The 14,543-nt window shown below is 44.9% G+C and overlaps 2 protein-coding genes across 3 annotated transcripts in view; one reads left to right on the top strand and one right to left on the bottom strand.

Annotated features, from left to right (window-relative positions):
* The window catches only part of RFC1 (replication factor C subunit 1), a 41,836-nt gene extending 30,763 nt beyond the window's left edge, over positions 1 to 11,073 (top strand). The window contains exons 15-25 of the mRNA XM_064149157.1: positions 1,420 to 1,534; positions 1,945 to 2,033; positions 2,988 to 3,125; positions 3,293 to 3,388; positions 3,496 to 3,594; positions 4,013 to 4,167; positions 4,286 to 4,403; positions 5,244 to 5,389; positions 6,095 to 6,308; positions 7,275 to 7,466; positions 7,920 to 11,073. Coding sequence (XP_064005227.1) covers positions 1,420 to 1,534; positions 1,945 to 2,033; positions 2,988 to 3,125; positions 3,293 to 3,388; positions 3,496 to 3,594; positions 4,013 to 4,167; positions 4,286 to 4,403; positions 5,244 to 5,389; positions 6,095 to 6,308; positions 7,275 to 7,466; positions 7,920 to 8,015 — 1,458 coding nt within the window. The 3' untranslated portion in view covers positions 8,016 to 11,073. The remainder of the gene's footprint in view (positions 1 to 1,419; positions 1,535 to 1,944; positions 2,034 to 2,987; positions 3,126 to 3,292; positions 3,389 to 3,495; positions 3,595 to 4,012; positions 4,168 to 4,285; positions 4,404 to 5,243; positions 5,390 to 6,094; positions 6,309 to 7,274; positions 7,467 to 7,919) is intronic.
* The window catches only part of WDR19 (WD repeat domain 19), a 43,518-nt gene continuing 37,734 nt past the window's right edge, over positions 8,760 to 14,543 (bottom strand). The window contains exons 33-37 of one of the 2 annotated variants that reach the window (XM_064149151.1): positions 13,851 to 14,001; positions 11,371 to 11,494; positions 10,261 to 10,337; positions 9,667 to 9,787; positions 8,760 to 8,937 (exon numbers count right to left, since the gene is read on the bottom strand). In XM_064149151.1, the coding sequence (XP_064005221.1) occupies positions 9,673 to 9,787; positions 10,261 to 10,337; positions 11,371 to 11,494; positions 13,851 to 14,001 (467 nt within the window). In that variant the 3' untranslated portion in view covers positions 8,760 to 8,937; positions 9,667 to 9,672. The remainder of the gene's footprint in view (positions 8,938 to 9,666; positions 9,788 to 10,260; positions 10,338 to 11,370; positions 11,495 to 13,850; positions 14,002 to 14,543) is intronic. The other variant, XM_064149150.1, reaches the window with a different exon arrangement.

Below are 14,543 nucleotides of genomic sequence, written 5' to 3'. Positions count from 1 at the left end.
TTCTGTATCTGGATACAAAGGGAAGTGTACAGAGGAATATCCCTGCATGACCAGGGGCTCCTCCCAGCCTGGCTCCACCTGCTCGGAACAGGGTTGCAGGTGAAAACAAGGAAATGTTTAGATCCCTTTATCAGGTCTGGGGTAAGAATGTAGCAATGATGTGTCTCTGTCTCTCTCAAAGAAACATTCCACCGTATGTTGAGCAACTGGAAATGGCTTTCAGGAATTGTGAGCATTCAATACTAGTTTCACAGGTCAAAGAATATTTGCACAAGTTTGACTGGCAGTGGAATCTAGGCAGGCTTCTTGGATGGAAGCTTCTGTGGCAGACTTGGCCATGGTTTTTGTATTTAACACGGGTATGTTTCCCAGACTCATTCTAAATTCAGGTGCTAGTTTAGCATGAGAGAGGTTGACAAGGCTGTGTCTGTTTCTAAATGTGAACTTTAATTTGTTCCTCTCTTAGCTGGGACACTGTGTTCCACTGATTGTAGCAAGAGCATCAGCTGAGGACTCCATGCGGAAGGAATACCGTTGAAGCTCAGCTATTAATAGTGTAGTTGTAACAAGTTAGAGTTTTGTTCTTTTACTTTTTATTAGAATATGATACTACTGGCTTGGAAGGGTCAAGAGCTATTGTCAGCTATCTGATCTTTGTGCAGGGCAGGAATGACTGCTTATCTCACTATCTGGGTTGCATAGAGTAACTCCCAGTTCCACCCTGCCCTACAACTTTGTGCCAACAAGCTGATGCTTTTCTGCTTCCAATTTGCAACCCTGTTTACTCATAGCTGCTTCAGGTCTATGCAGAAGACAACAAAACTGGGTTGCTGAAGCTGCAAGAACAGCTGTGTGCAGGTCCATGCTGCACTGTGACTTGCTGTAGCAGGGGGAGTTTGCTGGTGGAGGAGCAGCTGGGGCTGAAGTTCTTGCAGGGAATGCAACCCAGCCCTGTTGTGAAGCGTTAGGGCTCCTGGGGCAGCAGTGTTGTTTCCTGGCTGTTTTAAAAGCTCTTTCCTTCAGCTGTCAGAGGCATATGTGACGTGCTTCTTCTGACTCTTTGCCTTAGACTTTGATATGCAGCTGGAAATACCTCAGAGCTTAGCCAGCCTTGGCTCCTAGTTGTGCTTCTATCCCTGGTGGCAGTTCTGTTAATCCTTTGGAATTAAATCTGCCACTGACTTACTCCTACCCTTCCTTAAAAGTTCTTTCTTGTGTGTATCTGTCCTGTCCCTTGTTGTGAATACTTTTTTGGAGTGTGAGAGAAAAGGAGGATAAGGGGGAGAAAGAATCAAAGCCATGAAGTTTATGTGAAAACAGTATTTTAAGAGCTCTGAAGTACTGCTGCTAACTGAGGCTATGCACAGCCTTTCGAAGCGAGAACATGGGTCAGTGACATGTGTGCTTTGTCTGGGCTAGGAGCTGGGGTACAGCTACGTGGAGCTGAATGCCAGTGACACTCGCAGTAAGAGCAGCCTGAAGGAAGTAGTTGCTGAGTCGCTGAACAACACCAGCATCAAAGACTTCTGCTCTGGTAGGTCTGTTGTTTGCAGCAGTCTAGTTAGAGGAGGACAGCGTCAGGAATTTTACTTGCTCGCCACGTGGAGGGGCCCAGCTCTTAAGAGGAGAGCTTAACTAATTAGCTGTTGTATTTCCTCTCCCGCTGTAGAATTGAATCCCGCTATCAGTAGAATCAGTTGATAACCTGCATTAGCTACTCAAGAGTTCTGCAGTTGCTCTTCTGTTGTGCACAGAGCTGCTTTTTTGGCAGATGTCAGGAGGTTATAGTCTACTCTGTGAATGTAGATTCATGCAGTCACGTGGTGGTCAAGAGTGAGAGGTTCACCACCATCTCAGGTGCCCAGGGTGGGGTTCCCTAACCTCTAAAGCACCGAGCAAGGCCCTGTTTTATTCCCATCTCATGTTGTTCATGTTCATTTCCAGGCACATCCTCATCAGTTAGCGGGAAGCATGTATTGATCATGGATGAAGTGGATGGTATGGCAGGCAATGAAGACAGAGGAGGGATTCAGGTGAAACTGCTACAGTTACTAGCTAATGCCATTGCTGAGAGTGCACACCATGTACAGCACAACTACTTCAAGCCAGTCCTCAACCCCTGGTCCTTAGAAAGTCTCTGGAGAGTAGAGTCTGACCTGATACACTTTGTGTGAGAATTACCCAGTGGTTGAGGCTGGGAGAAACTGCTTCTGTAAAAGAAACCTGGAGTGATAAACTTGGGTCTGTGCAGTTTAGATGTTTATTCCTGGGCAGATGAATTTATTTGCAGGTCTCTACAGCTGACAGCTGCCTGCAGTAGGAAGTTTGTGACCTGACTGGGATGGTTGCTCTCTTCAGAAGACAGGAACACTGAATAAACAACCTGCCAGCTCCTGATTTAGCTTCTGAAGATATCCTATGCTCACGTGCAATACTTCAGTAACAAAGGTTACACAGATCTTCAGCCCAGATGTAGACATCTGTAGTGCAGGAGTATGAAACTGAGCTGAATTTTCAGCTTCATTAGAGCAGGCAGAGCTTTTGCTGGTAACTCCACCAATGCTGAGGCCTCACTGCAGAACTCAGTGGATAGGGAAGAGCTTCCTGCTTCTGCATTGTTTGTGACAAGGTGCAGGCAGAAAAATGAGTGCTCCCTCTGGGTGTAGGCCAGGTCACAGTGGCCTTTGGACAAAGGAATCTCCTTCTGCAGGTGGACAGCTCCACTCTGGACATTTGTTCTAACTGCTTCATGAAGAATGGTCTAAACATGAAGTGGGTAGACAGATTTACTGCAGCTGAACAGAACTGCAAGTGGGAAATATAGGACAGGGGTGAGCCTTTCACTGTGTGGAATTCTAATTACAGTAGGGAGAATTTTCTAGTTTATATCTGTCAAGGATCCAAGGCAGTAATGCTGCTTGGTGTGACACTTAACAATGCCCTCCTTCTCTGAGGTGCCTAATTGCTGTGATGTGTTTAAATCACAGGAGCTGATTGGTTTGATTAGGCACACAAAGATACCCATCATCTGCATGTGTAATGATCGAAACCATCCTAAGATGCGTTCCTTGGTCCACTACTGCTTTGATCTTCGCTTCCAGAGGCCTCGTCTAGAGCAGATCAAGGTAAGAAGGCCACTGACAAGGGATCACTTACGTGTGAAAGAGAAAACTTAAGTACTTTACAATGATCTAATATGATAAAGATCTTTCAAGAGATGTGTGAACATGTTCTGCAGGGAGAAGGATTCACAGGGATTCTCTAGTGACAGTTTCTCAACCGTGTGTTACAGGGGGCCATGATGTCTATTGCTTTTAAAGAAGGCTTAAAGATTCCACCACCTGCTATGCAAGAGATAATCCTGGCAGCGAATCAGGACATCAGGCAGGTCAGTGTCCAGAAGGTGTCACTGAAGTCAAGTTCTTGACTTCAGTGTAGTATTTGAACATAGTTTTTCTGCTGTTATGCTACTGAACTGTAAACATTGTTCTCTAGGTTTTACATAACCTTAACATGTGGTGTGCAAAAGAGAAATCATTGACTTATGATGAGGCTAAAACAGATGCCAGCAGAGCCAAAAAGGATATCAGACTGGTGAGTGGAAAATAGTAGCTTGGCTTTTACTGTTGTGTTCTGATGTTATCACTGGGGACTGTAAGCATCTTCTGGACTAAGCCCAGAAGCAGGGAGCTGTCAAAGTTGCCACAAATAGTTAAGAGCAGTAAACCCAGGACTGAGCATACATTTTGATACACTGGTCTCTTGCATAAGATGCAACTGTGAAGGTCATTCTCCTCATCCTAAGTGATAATTGCATCAGTGCCACAAATGAAACACAGCTCAAAACTGTCAGTTTTGTGCTGGGGAGGAAGCAGTGAACATTGGCCTTGTAGTGCTGAGCCCAGATGTTGCTGGGTACCACCTCTGCAGTAGTTTTGTTGGTACTGTGCTGTGACTTAAGTGTCTGTGTTGACCTGCAGCCTGCTGACTTCTAAAAATATCCTTTCCTTAGGGACCTTTTGATGTTGTCCGGAAGGTTTTTGCTGCAGGAGAGGAAACTTCTCATATGTCTCTCATAGACAAGTCAGACCTCTTCTTCCATGATTATTCCCTAGCACCTCTCTTTGTCCAGGAGAACTATGTACATGTGAAACCAGCTGCTGCTGGGTGAGTTACTCCATACCCTAAACCCGACACAGGCTTTCATATCAGGCAGCAAAAGTAAGGACTGAAATCTGTCTGGCTAGTTCTGCTTTGTAATACAATCAACTCTGATTTTTACCAGAGGAAACCTGAAGAAGCACTTGCTGCTCTTGAGCAGAGCAGCTGATAGTATATGTGATGGTGATATAGTGGACAGACAGATTCGTAGCAAGCAAAACTGGAACCTTCTTCCAACACAGGTGAGCACTTGATGGTCATTTTATGTACTGCTTTGGTGTCTGGTGTCAAAGGCTGGTCCCTGGAAATTGGTGTTTGAGTGTAACTTATGATACTTGATGCAGTGTTCTCTTGGGCCGGTCACTAGAGCAGATTCCCATACTCACACTGTGCAGCCCACCCTGTGTTGTGAAATGAAATCTGAAACCTGGGGAAGTTTCACACTTCCTGAAGTAGTGGGGCTCATGGCACACGTCACTTCTGACAAACCTACTCTTAGGTGCTTCCTACCCTGGCCTCTCACCAGGCCAGTGTTGCTTCTGAAGCTTCATCACTGTGTTCCTTTAATGATCACTGAAATATTGACAAGACCTGTGCTTAAAGGGTTATGACTGGCATCAGAGAATGCATCATAGGTGAAGTTGGAAGGGACCCTGGGAGGTCTTCTGGACCATCCCCTGCTTAGTACTGGTCCAAACAGGTAAGCTGTTTAGGAATGTACCTCCTTCTGCATAGATTTGGGAAACGTTCTCCGGGAATGGCTCCTTCACTGCATCTGTCTCTTGAAGGCTACAGATGTCAGTGTGACATCAGCTATTTGAATGTGCTCTAAAATGAGAAATGAAGAGACTTAATTTTAAATGTTTTTGAGAGCACAGCCTAACTTCCCAGATATTTGAGGATGGTAACAAATAGGGTGATAAAAGCCATGAAGCTAAAAGGTCTTGAACAGGAAACCAACAAGAAGCAACTCTTCAGATGAGCTGTTTGTCCCCTTCCACGCAGATGAGTGGGTGGCATGTCCTGGTGTCAGAGAGACTAATCCACTGTGGCTTGAGCTTGTTCTGTGTGTTATTTTTCAGGCTATTTATGCAAGTGTTCTCCCGGGGGAGCTGATGAGAGGTTACATGTCCCAGTTTCCTGTCTTTCCCAGCTGGCTGGGGAAATTTTCATCTGCAGGCAAGCACGACCGAATCATTCAGGAACTGGCGATGCACATGAGCCTCAGGTAGCACTCGCCACCTTCTTCTTGATACCCACACAGATGCTTACTTGTGTCCTTCATCTCCATGAATTCCTTGCTGTGCTTGGTACAACTGGAACTATATTCTGTGGATGTTCTCCTGTGTCGTTTGTGACACTTCTTTAGTCCTTAACCTGGACACAGTGTTCAGGATGGAAGCTGTTTCACAGTCAGGGATGTTCTCTCAGACTGTTTGGTATTTGAGTGCCTCACACTGGTTATCTCTAGTGCAGGAATGGCAAAGGGAATGGTGCAGTACCACCTGCAGTTAACTCCTGTGGCAGCTATTCCTCACCCTGAAGGGGGCCTTCAGGAGGGTTTAGAGAGGGACCTCTGAAAAAGGCATGGAGTGACAGACAAGGGGTAATGGCTTCCAACTGGAAGAAGCTGAATTGTGATTAGATGGGGGAAAATCTTCACTATGAGGATGATGAGGCACTGGAACAGGTGGCCCAGGGGAGCTGTGGAGGCGCCAAGGCTGGAAGTGTTCACGGCCAGGTTGGATGAGGGCCTTAAGCAACCTAGTCTAGGAGGAGGTGTCCCTGCCTGTGGCAGGGGTGTTGGAACTAGATGTTCTGGTTGGGTTGGAAGGGACCTTCAAATCTATAAGCCTGTTTGAGGGCCTCCCCACAGGTTACTTGTGTTCAGAGATGGTGACTGCAGTCACTGAGTGCTGTCACTTTGGCACAGAACCCACACCTGCAAGAGGACAGTGAACATGGAGTACTTGCCATACCTGCGGGATGCACTTGTCCAGCCCTTGAAGGAGCTTGGAGCAGATGGCATACAAGAAGCCATAACATTCATGGACTCTTACTGCTTGATGAAAGAAGATATTGAAAACATCATGGAAATAAGCACATGGGGAGGCAGCCCCAGCCCTTTCTCCAAGTTGGATCCCAAGGTAAAATTAATGAGTGAATCTTTTCATTTGCATCTTTAAAAAGACAACCTAGAACAGATGCAGTATGGGTGTGCTGCCAGAGGGCTGAAGTTGGTGCAGCTGCCAATGAATGATTGTATTAACTGTGTTTAATTAACAGTAGTCTTTGCAAATCAGCTGTCAGACTAGCACTGAAGATTTTAGGGATTATCTCCTAAAGACAGCCAGGCTGTGCTTACCCAGTTGTTCCTGGTGTCAGTGTGAGCTGGGTGTGGCTGTGGCACAGACAGGACAGGGAAAGCTGGGACCTTACCACAAGCAAGCTCCTGGCTACAAGCTGTGTCACCTTTGTGCACTACCTTGCTTGCCAGCTTGCCTTTGTGGCACAGTGGGCACTGCATTTTGAGGCTGGCTTTACAGCTTGCATCTTTCACAGTCCAGCTAGGCTGAGCTGCTACACCTGTGGGTACTGTGTGTTGTGTTCCTCCAGTACCCAGCTGGTCCTCTCCAGTGGTTGGGACATTAACCTGGTGCAAGGTCCCTGCTAGAACATAGGCAGGTGTGGGATCTGAATCATGATCTCCACTCTCCCAGGTCAAGCAGTGAAGGAAAGAGAATCTTCTCTGCTGCTAAGTGAACCTGTTGGGTGTTTACTCCTATCCAGAACAGCAGGTTTTCAGTGGCTTTGGTGTAAGTGGCTTGCATGAGGTGGGAGTAGAATAGTGCTGAAATTAATGGAGACTGAAGCAAAAAAGCACCTGAAGGGCCTGCTCTATATGACAGTGGTGTGGGACTCACTTAAAATGACTCTTCACCATACAACTCTTAGATACTTTGTCCTTCTGAGATAGCATTAGTGTCCTCTTCTACAAACCTTTGGTCACATCTCCCCAGAGGAAAGATGTGAAATCTCTAGCCAAGAGTTGGTAAGCTCACAATCTACAATTAATGAGCTGATGTTCACAGTGTTTCCCTCCATCTTCACAGGTCAAAGCAGCTTTCACACGTGCCTACAACAGAGAGGCCCACCTGACTCCTTATTCCCTGAACTCTGTCAAGACATCCAGGAGGCAGTCAGCATCTGCCATGGCCTTCGAACTGAGTGAAGACCTGAATGTGGAAGACACCAAATCTGATGAGGATGAGCAAGATACTGTTGAAAGTGATGCAATGATTAAGGTAACTTAAGTTTCCTTCAGGATAAACTACACACTGCTTCCTTTTAGCTACCTTTCTGGGACCTGTGACATCTGAATTAAGTATTTTTTTAAATACAAAAAGTCACAGCAGCTAGAAGAGACAGAAGCAAGTTTTAAAATTGTAACTAGTAGTAGTGTGGAAAACTCGCCTAAGTTATTTCTGTTCATTGGCTTCTGCTTGACTGTTGGACCAAAGTGTGAGCTTGTGAATGCCACATCCAGTTCCAAAACTTTCTAGGTGTTGGTGGGGATGGTGCCACTGGTCAGGAGCAGTCACAGGCCTGTATGTTGGGTATGGATATTGGAAATCCTCTTTTCTCCACTGTATTTAAGCAGTCCTGGCTGAGAAGCAGGGGGGAGAGGAGAGAGATGGCTTTTTCTCTAGCACTGTCTGCTCCACTGGGATTTTAAACTCTTCTGTATTCTCTTGTAGCAAAAGAAGGCAAAGCCTTCCAAGCCACCAAAAAGAGAGAAAACTGAAGAAATAACAAAAAAAGAAGGGAAAAGGAAAGAGAAAACAAGACATTAACCAGAATAAATTCTTGCTCTGGACACAGCTTTGCCGATCTGACTTCTGGCAAGAACACGAGATGGATCCAGTGCTGGAGTCTGGAAGGTAGAACAAGTGCATTGAAATGCTCCTCTTACAGAGGTGACATAGCTGCTGTACTCTCTGTGCCCTGCTGTACTTACTCTTAACCTGCTACAAGGTTACAAGCCCTGACTATCTTTGTGCAACAAACATGGGGTGCATGAACAGGGTGCAAATAGGATGCTGAGTTACCGGGCATTTATGCAAAGTCTTCCTAGGACTTCACTCCTTTGGTTTTTTTAATCAATCCTCTGTTGTGTGGTGAACTCTTGTAAATAGCAGGTGATGCACACCCAACCCTAGCCTGCATATTTGTACATTCTAGAAATCAAGCAGTCTATAAAGTGACAATAAAACATTTCATAGGACTCTTGAAATGTTTGTTGAGGTCACAGAATGTTCTATGTTCTAGTTTTCCTTCATGAACAGGAGGTATTATGCTTTTCCTACAGCTTTTGTTTAGAGATACAGAAGAGCAGTGAGGGATTGAGCTCCAGACCTTGGAGCTTGTGTAAGTTGTTTTGATCAAACCCAGAAAGAAATACTTACGGTTATTTCCTGTTGAACTTGTATGAACAAGAAGTATTTAAGCATAGCATTAGAGAACCCAGGGGGAGTGCTTTTAGCACTCATGCTGAGTACCCCTTGGTTTGTCTTTGCTTGGTAAGAATTATCAACCCATTTTATTACTATAATAAAGTACAAAATTTATCAAAAGCTACATAGTTACAGGCTCTTGCTAACCAGAAGCGATGTGATGGTGGTTATTAAATCCTAGTGGGGAAGAGATGCGTAATGCAGCCTGTCCTTGCTTCTTGCCAGACAACAGGTGAGCTCTGCAAACAGTGCAGGTCAGTCACTGAAACACAAAGAACAAGGTTTTCTCAGACCAGAAGCACATGAAGAACAAAGGTTATTGTGATGTAGATAATTTGTATATTACTTTGGTTGATAGCTAAGTGTTTACATGAGATGTCAGCAGCAGTAGATCTGCCTTCAAATGGCAAAGCTAACGAAGAACTTTAACTCATTTTCAGTTACCATTCATTTAACAAGTCCAGTCTTGGATGCTGGTGTGTGGGACAGGCAGAGCAGTGCTGTCACTGAAAGGGGAGTATCTGAAGCCAATGCTGTGGTGTCATTCTTCTGAGTTATTCTTGCATGCTGTTAAACAGAGGCTAAGATCATGTAACCTGCATTTTAGACCTGCCTTTTCCAGCAGCATCTTTGTCACTCCCTACACTTAAACACTGGTTCGTGGCTCTCTAGAAGGATTTGATGACACACAGATCATCAGACTGTTGTCTGCACTGCTCAAACACATCTTGTGTTCTGCAACATGCTCCAAACCAGAACACACTGCAGGTGACAGTGCAACATCGAGTGGAACAGGTTTAAAGCCTCACAACTGGAATGATTTAACAACCAAGTTATTACAGTAGCAAAAACTGCTGTTGGCATGTCTGAGGGCAGGACAGTGATGCTGGTGTGACCAGGGCAGTAAGATAACTCTTGAGCACTACATTTCCTCTACTGGGAACAACTCCTGGTGTTCTCTAGTGAGCTCTGGTAAGTACCAGCCACATACCTGCCGTTACTGGTCCCCATCTTCTGTCCTGAGGTAGGGGGTGCAGTCATGTATTTTCTTAAGCTGAACAATGTCAATCTTCTCAGAGCACATGGGACACACACTTTCAGTCTGTAACATGCTGGTGTAAAAGAATAACCAGGCAAATATAACCGTGTACAAAGGAGCCTGTGTGTAGTAGAATGTGTAATCTCTGCAGCTTTATGGTCTCTGACACCTGAACTGCATTCTCACACAGATGCTCTGTGAGCAAGAGATTGCTGCTCTATCCAGTACTGGGTATTCTCTTTGATTTGCTGCTGTACTTGTGTTCCCCTCCTACCCCTGTTTTGTCTCTTCTTCATGCAAGGAGCTGAGACCTTCCACCAGCCCTCTGACCCATGTTCATTCCTGTTCCTGCAGATGTGTTTGCCCTTGAGCACAGCTTTTGATCCACTTGGAAGTGATGTTCTCTAAGCATGTTAGATGAAACTACCAAGTAAGGGAGCTCACTCTTGGCCAGCTCTTACAGGTTTTTGGTACCAAATGTGCAGCTTTACTCCTAAAACGTGAACAAATGAGATGGTTCTGCAACAGAACAAAAGCCCAACTTACCTCTTGAACTCTGAGTAGAGGGCAGGAAAGTCACAGTGAGGGCAGACAGTCCAGTCCTCACGCACCATGTGCCGACCCTGCAGGCAGAAGCCACAAGCCATTAATTGACACTTGCTATGCTGGCACACTGGGCACAGCTGTAATCCTGATGGGAACAAGTATCAGTAACTGAGCTCTAAAGAGCTTGAGGACCTAAAGCCTCACACCTAGAACAGTGCTGCTCTGTAAATTCTTTAACCAGAAGAAGGAGCTCTGCAGTGTTCTCATTACAACCTCTCTTAAAGGAAAACTGAGAATGGATAGAATTGCAACTTGGAAAATTCTTTGAGTTGGGGCTGTAGATCTGTCTAGAGATGTAAAATCCACTGGGATGGTTGGTGTTGGCATGTGACATTCAAAAACTGTCCCCAGAGCTCATCATAACCCCAGGAGGCTGCACTGGCTGCTGGTAAGTTTGTGAGCCTGGCACTGGCCTTCTCACACAGAAATGAGCTCCTCTGTTTGCTGGGTCTGAGGACTTTGCTTTGCTAGAACCCAAATTCTCACCTTTTTGATACTGCAAAGAGAGCAGAATCTTGAATGGGAAACAGTCATGGAATTTGTACACTGCATAGCTGCAACTCTGTACATTGCATTTGGCTCATACAGCTGTACTGAAACTATTTGGGCTCTTTTCTGTATAATAACACTTTTAAACTGTACTGCTCACCTTGCTCTGCTAAACCAATAGACTAAAAACAGTAAGAGAATTTTAATGACTATTTTCTTGGTAAAAATTAATTACCTAGTTTTAATAAAGAAATGTTAACTCTAGCATTGATTCCTGCTCAAGTAAATGTTGATTTTTCTTTAGTATGAGGAAGCACTTGTACCTAGTGAAAACAGTGTCAGTTACAAAACAGCCAACCTCAGGATGAAGATTTTTTTGTGCTGGTAGCTCTTTTGTGCAGTGGCTCTTCCACTGGGACTTGGAGGGGAAAAAACCACCCCAGAATCAATCCACACAACTACCTGGTTTGTATCTACCAGCAAACCAAACATCTTTAAGATGAGCTTATTTTCACAAGGAAAGGAAAGCTTTGTGTTCAGTCTGCCACTGCAGGTACTTACAGTTGCAATGCAGTAGGGGAGATTGTTTTTGCAGCCATGACACAGAAGTTCACACTCTGGGAGCTGGAATTCACAATAGGGACAGGCTGTTGTGGGCTCCTCTGCTTCTGTTGTATCTGGGCGTCTAGAAGACAGACACAAATGTGAATGACAGCATTTAGAACTTGAACAAATCAATAGCAACGTTTTAAACAAGTGTTTCTACTTGGAGTTATATGCACAACTTCCAGCTGCTGTTTTGTATTTGACTGGGACGTTCTTTTTAACTGCCACCCAAACTTCATCACAATTGTGGAGGCTCAGAAGTAGGTCACTTCACATCAGTTTGACATAACAAACACAACCTTTTTAAAGCTGTAGCAGATCGTAATACCTTGAAAGCTTCCAAAGCTCATGACCTCTACACTGTGTCTAATATAAAGCAATGCTTTTTCTGTTTCAGTGTTTATAGCAGGGGTGACCACAGAGAACTGAAGAGGATCCAATACCAGGCTTGTAGGACGATACAGCTTGCAACTCTGCCTGCCGCAGGCTTGTTTTCATCCAAGTGTCTGTCAGGAGGGTTCTGATCCAGACATCTTGGCAACCAGGCTGGGAGAGGACGTGTAGCAGATGGTTTATGTGACCTTAACACATAATTGTGGTACATTTAGAGATGAAGAGCTTTGAGTGCATTTTCCAGTAAAGAGATCCCTTCTCCTGTTTAGCCTAGTAACCTTGAGGATAATTAGGCGACTGCCTTAGTTACCTTGATACTTTGTAGAAAGTCCAACTTTTCATTTTATTAGCCTGAGCAGGTTTGTTTCCCTCACAAGGACCTGATCTTTTGCCTCCACTTTGCGGTAAGGAGAAACATGTGAGGTGCCACATGGAATACTGCATCCAGTTCTGGGCACCCCAGTTCAAAAGGGACAAGGATCTACTTGAGTGCATCCAACAGAGGGCGACAAGGATGATGAAGGGATTGGAGCACTGCCTGAGGAGGAAAAGCTGAAAGCCCTGGGGGCTGTTTCATCTGGAGAGAAGGTTGAGAGGGGATCTGATAACTGTCTATAAATACCGGAGGGCTGGGAATCAGGAAGGTAGGACAGGGGCAGCCTCTGCTCACTTGTGCCCTGGAACAGGACAAGAGGGATTGGATGTAAACTACAGCACATAAGTTCCACCTCAACATGAGGAAGAACTTTACTGTAAAGGTCCCAGAGCACTGGAACAGGCTACCCAGAGAGGTTGTGGAGTCTGCTCCTCTGGACACTTTCAAGACCTGCCTGGATGCATTCCTGTGTGATATGCACTGGCTGATATAGTCCTGCTTTGGCAGAGGGGTTGGACTAGAGGATGTCCAGAGGTCCCTTCCAACCCCTAACATCCTGTGATCCTGTAACAAGCAAACAGGGCTTTTAGCATCAATGCCGTATTTTAGATGTTTACTGTTCTAGAAACATTAAGGAGCAGGCATTTAGGAAGAACTCTGCATGACTTCTAAAGAATGGTTAAAAGACACAAACCAGGATCCCCAGTTCTCAGCGAACACATCTGTAGTAACTGCAACTGTTCTGCACGCTCATAAAATGTAAGTGCAAATAATGTGACGCCATAGCTTGTAGCTAGCATGCAGACTGATGTGGCTTTGAAGAAGTCCAGAAGAACTCTGTGACAAGAAAATGCAAGGTTGGGGCGATGCCAAACCAAGGCCTGCTGGAAAAAGGTTTCCACCTTAGGAGCAGAATGTCACAATGGTAAGACATGCTATGAAAGCAGGGCAAAGCAAGCAGGGTAGAACACAGAGTCACTCTACTCCTATATAACGCCTTAGGCTGCACACATCTTCAGTGAGGTGCTCAGCCCCCTCCAAAGACCAGTTAGGTCTGCCCCCTCCAAAAAACATGAAAGCTTCAGTGTCCATGAAAGAGCAGCTATGTAAGCTGAGACACTTCAGGGCCTAAAAAGCTGTGACTGATTGATAAACAGGGAAAAGAGGAAAAAAGAGAGATCTATAAAATCATCAATGAGCCAGAGAAGGCTTGATCTGAGAGGAAAACTAGGAGGCATCACATTAAAGTAGTTAGGAACCAGTCTTGACACAAATAAGGATGAATATGCTTAGAGTCCATCTGTTTAGTCCATCTGTTTAACTTGCTCTTCCATTCTTTACGTTAGTTATTTAGTCTGTCACAGAGGAGCTTGCTGCTGGTGCTGTGGAAGCTAAGTTTACATGTACACTGCTACCTAGAGCTGTGTGGCCAAAATGCACAATGCCACTGCTGCTTTGGAAGATTTTTACATGCACAGTGACACTAAAGTTTAGTGCATCTGAGGGAACAGAAAAACCTTCACTTTTCAGAGGAGGAAGAAATGGTTCCTAGCCTTCCATACTTTAGGCAGTGAAATAATCTGAAAGCAGGATAAAGCTCTTAGGCTTTACACAAATAAAGCCTTGTTTGTGTGTGCATTTGGAAGTACAGATGAATGCTGCTCACCTGACCATTGCTTCTATTTTCTTCTTGTATTTCAGATCTATTTTATTCCGATATTCAGGTCTCATCAGCATAGCGGCAAAATTGAAGGCTGAGTTCTTCAGTCCTGCTCGGTGACACTCAATGACAGTTGAGGTTAAAATGGGCACAATGTCTGTAAGAGAATGACAAAATGATGTTTCTGACATCCTGTGATGTCAGGTATTTATTTACCAACACTAACGTTGAAAATCTTTAAGCTAATAGGGCTAAGAATGTATTTATGCAAAGTGACAGCAGTTTTCTTCTTCCTCATGACCCATAGTTGGACAATGTTGCAATTCCTTTAGCTATACACTAGATAACCATGGTTTCACCTCTCCCTGCCTTGCACTCCTGAAGCTCAAGCATGGCAGCAGGAATGTTTGGATCAGAAACATTTCTCCCAGATCTGGTCTGTTTTAAAGTTTGCATTTTTCATCTACATTTTCCATGCACCCAAAAAATATTTTTCAATAGAAGATCAACTGAAATTTTGTGATAGTCACAGAACCAATCAGTGAGTACATGTGAGCCTGAGACTGTGGGTGAGGATGGGTGGAACTGCTGGTGAGGAACCCATCCTGGAGCTGTCCACGGGAGGACAGAGCACACTGTCTTTAACACTTTGCCCTGTGCTCTAGCATGGCAGGAGGAGCAGGTACCTGCTAATGCACT

Source organism: Pogoniulus pusillus, chromosome 9 (genome assembly GCF_015220805.1).
Source record: "Pogoniulus pusillus isolate bPogPus1 chromosome 9, bPogPus1.pri, whole genome shotgun sequence".
Classification (NCBI taxonomy): domain Eukaryota; kingdom Metazoa; phylum Chordata; class Aves; order Piciformes; family Lybiidae; genus Pogoniulus; species Pogoniulus pusillus.
Note: the sequence above shows the minus strand (reverse complement) of the source record. Positions and strands in the feature narration are given on the sequence as shown.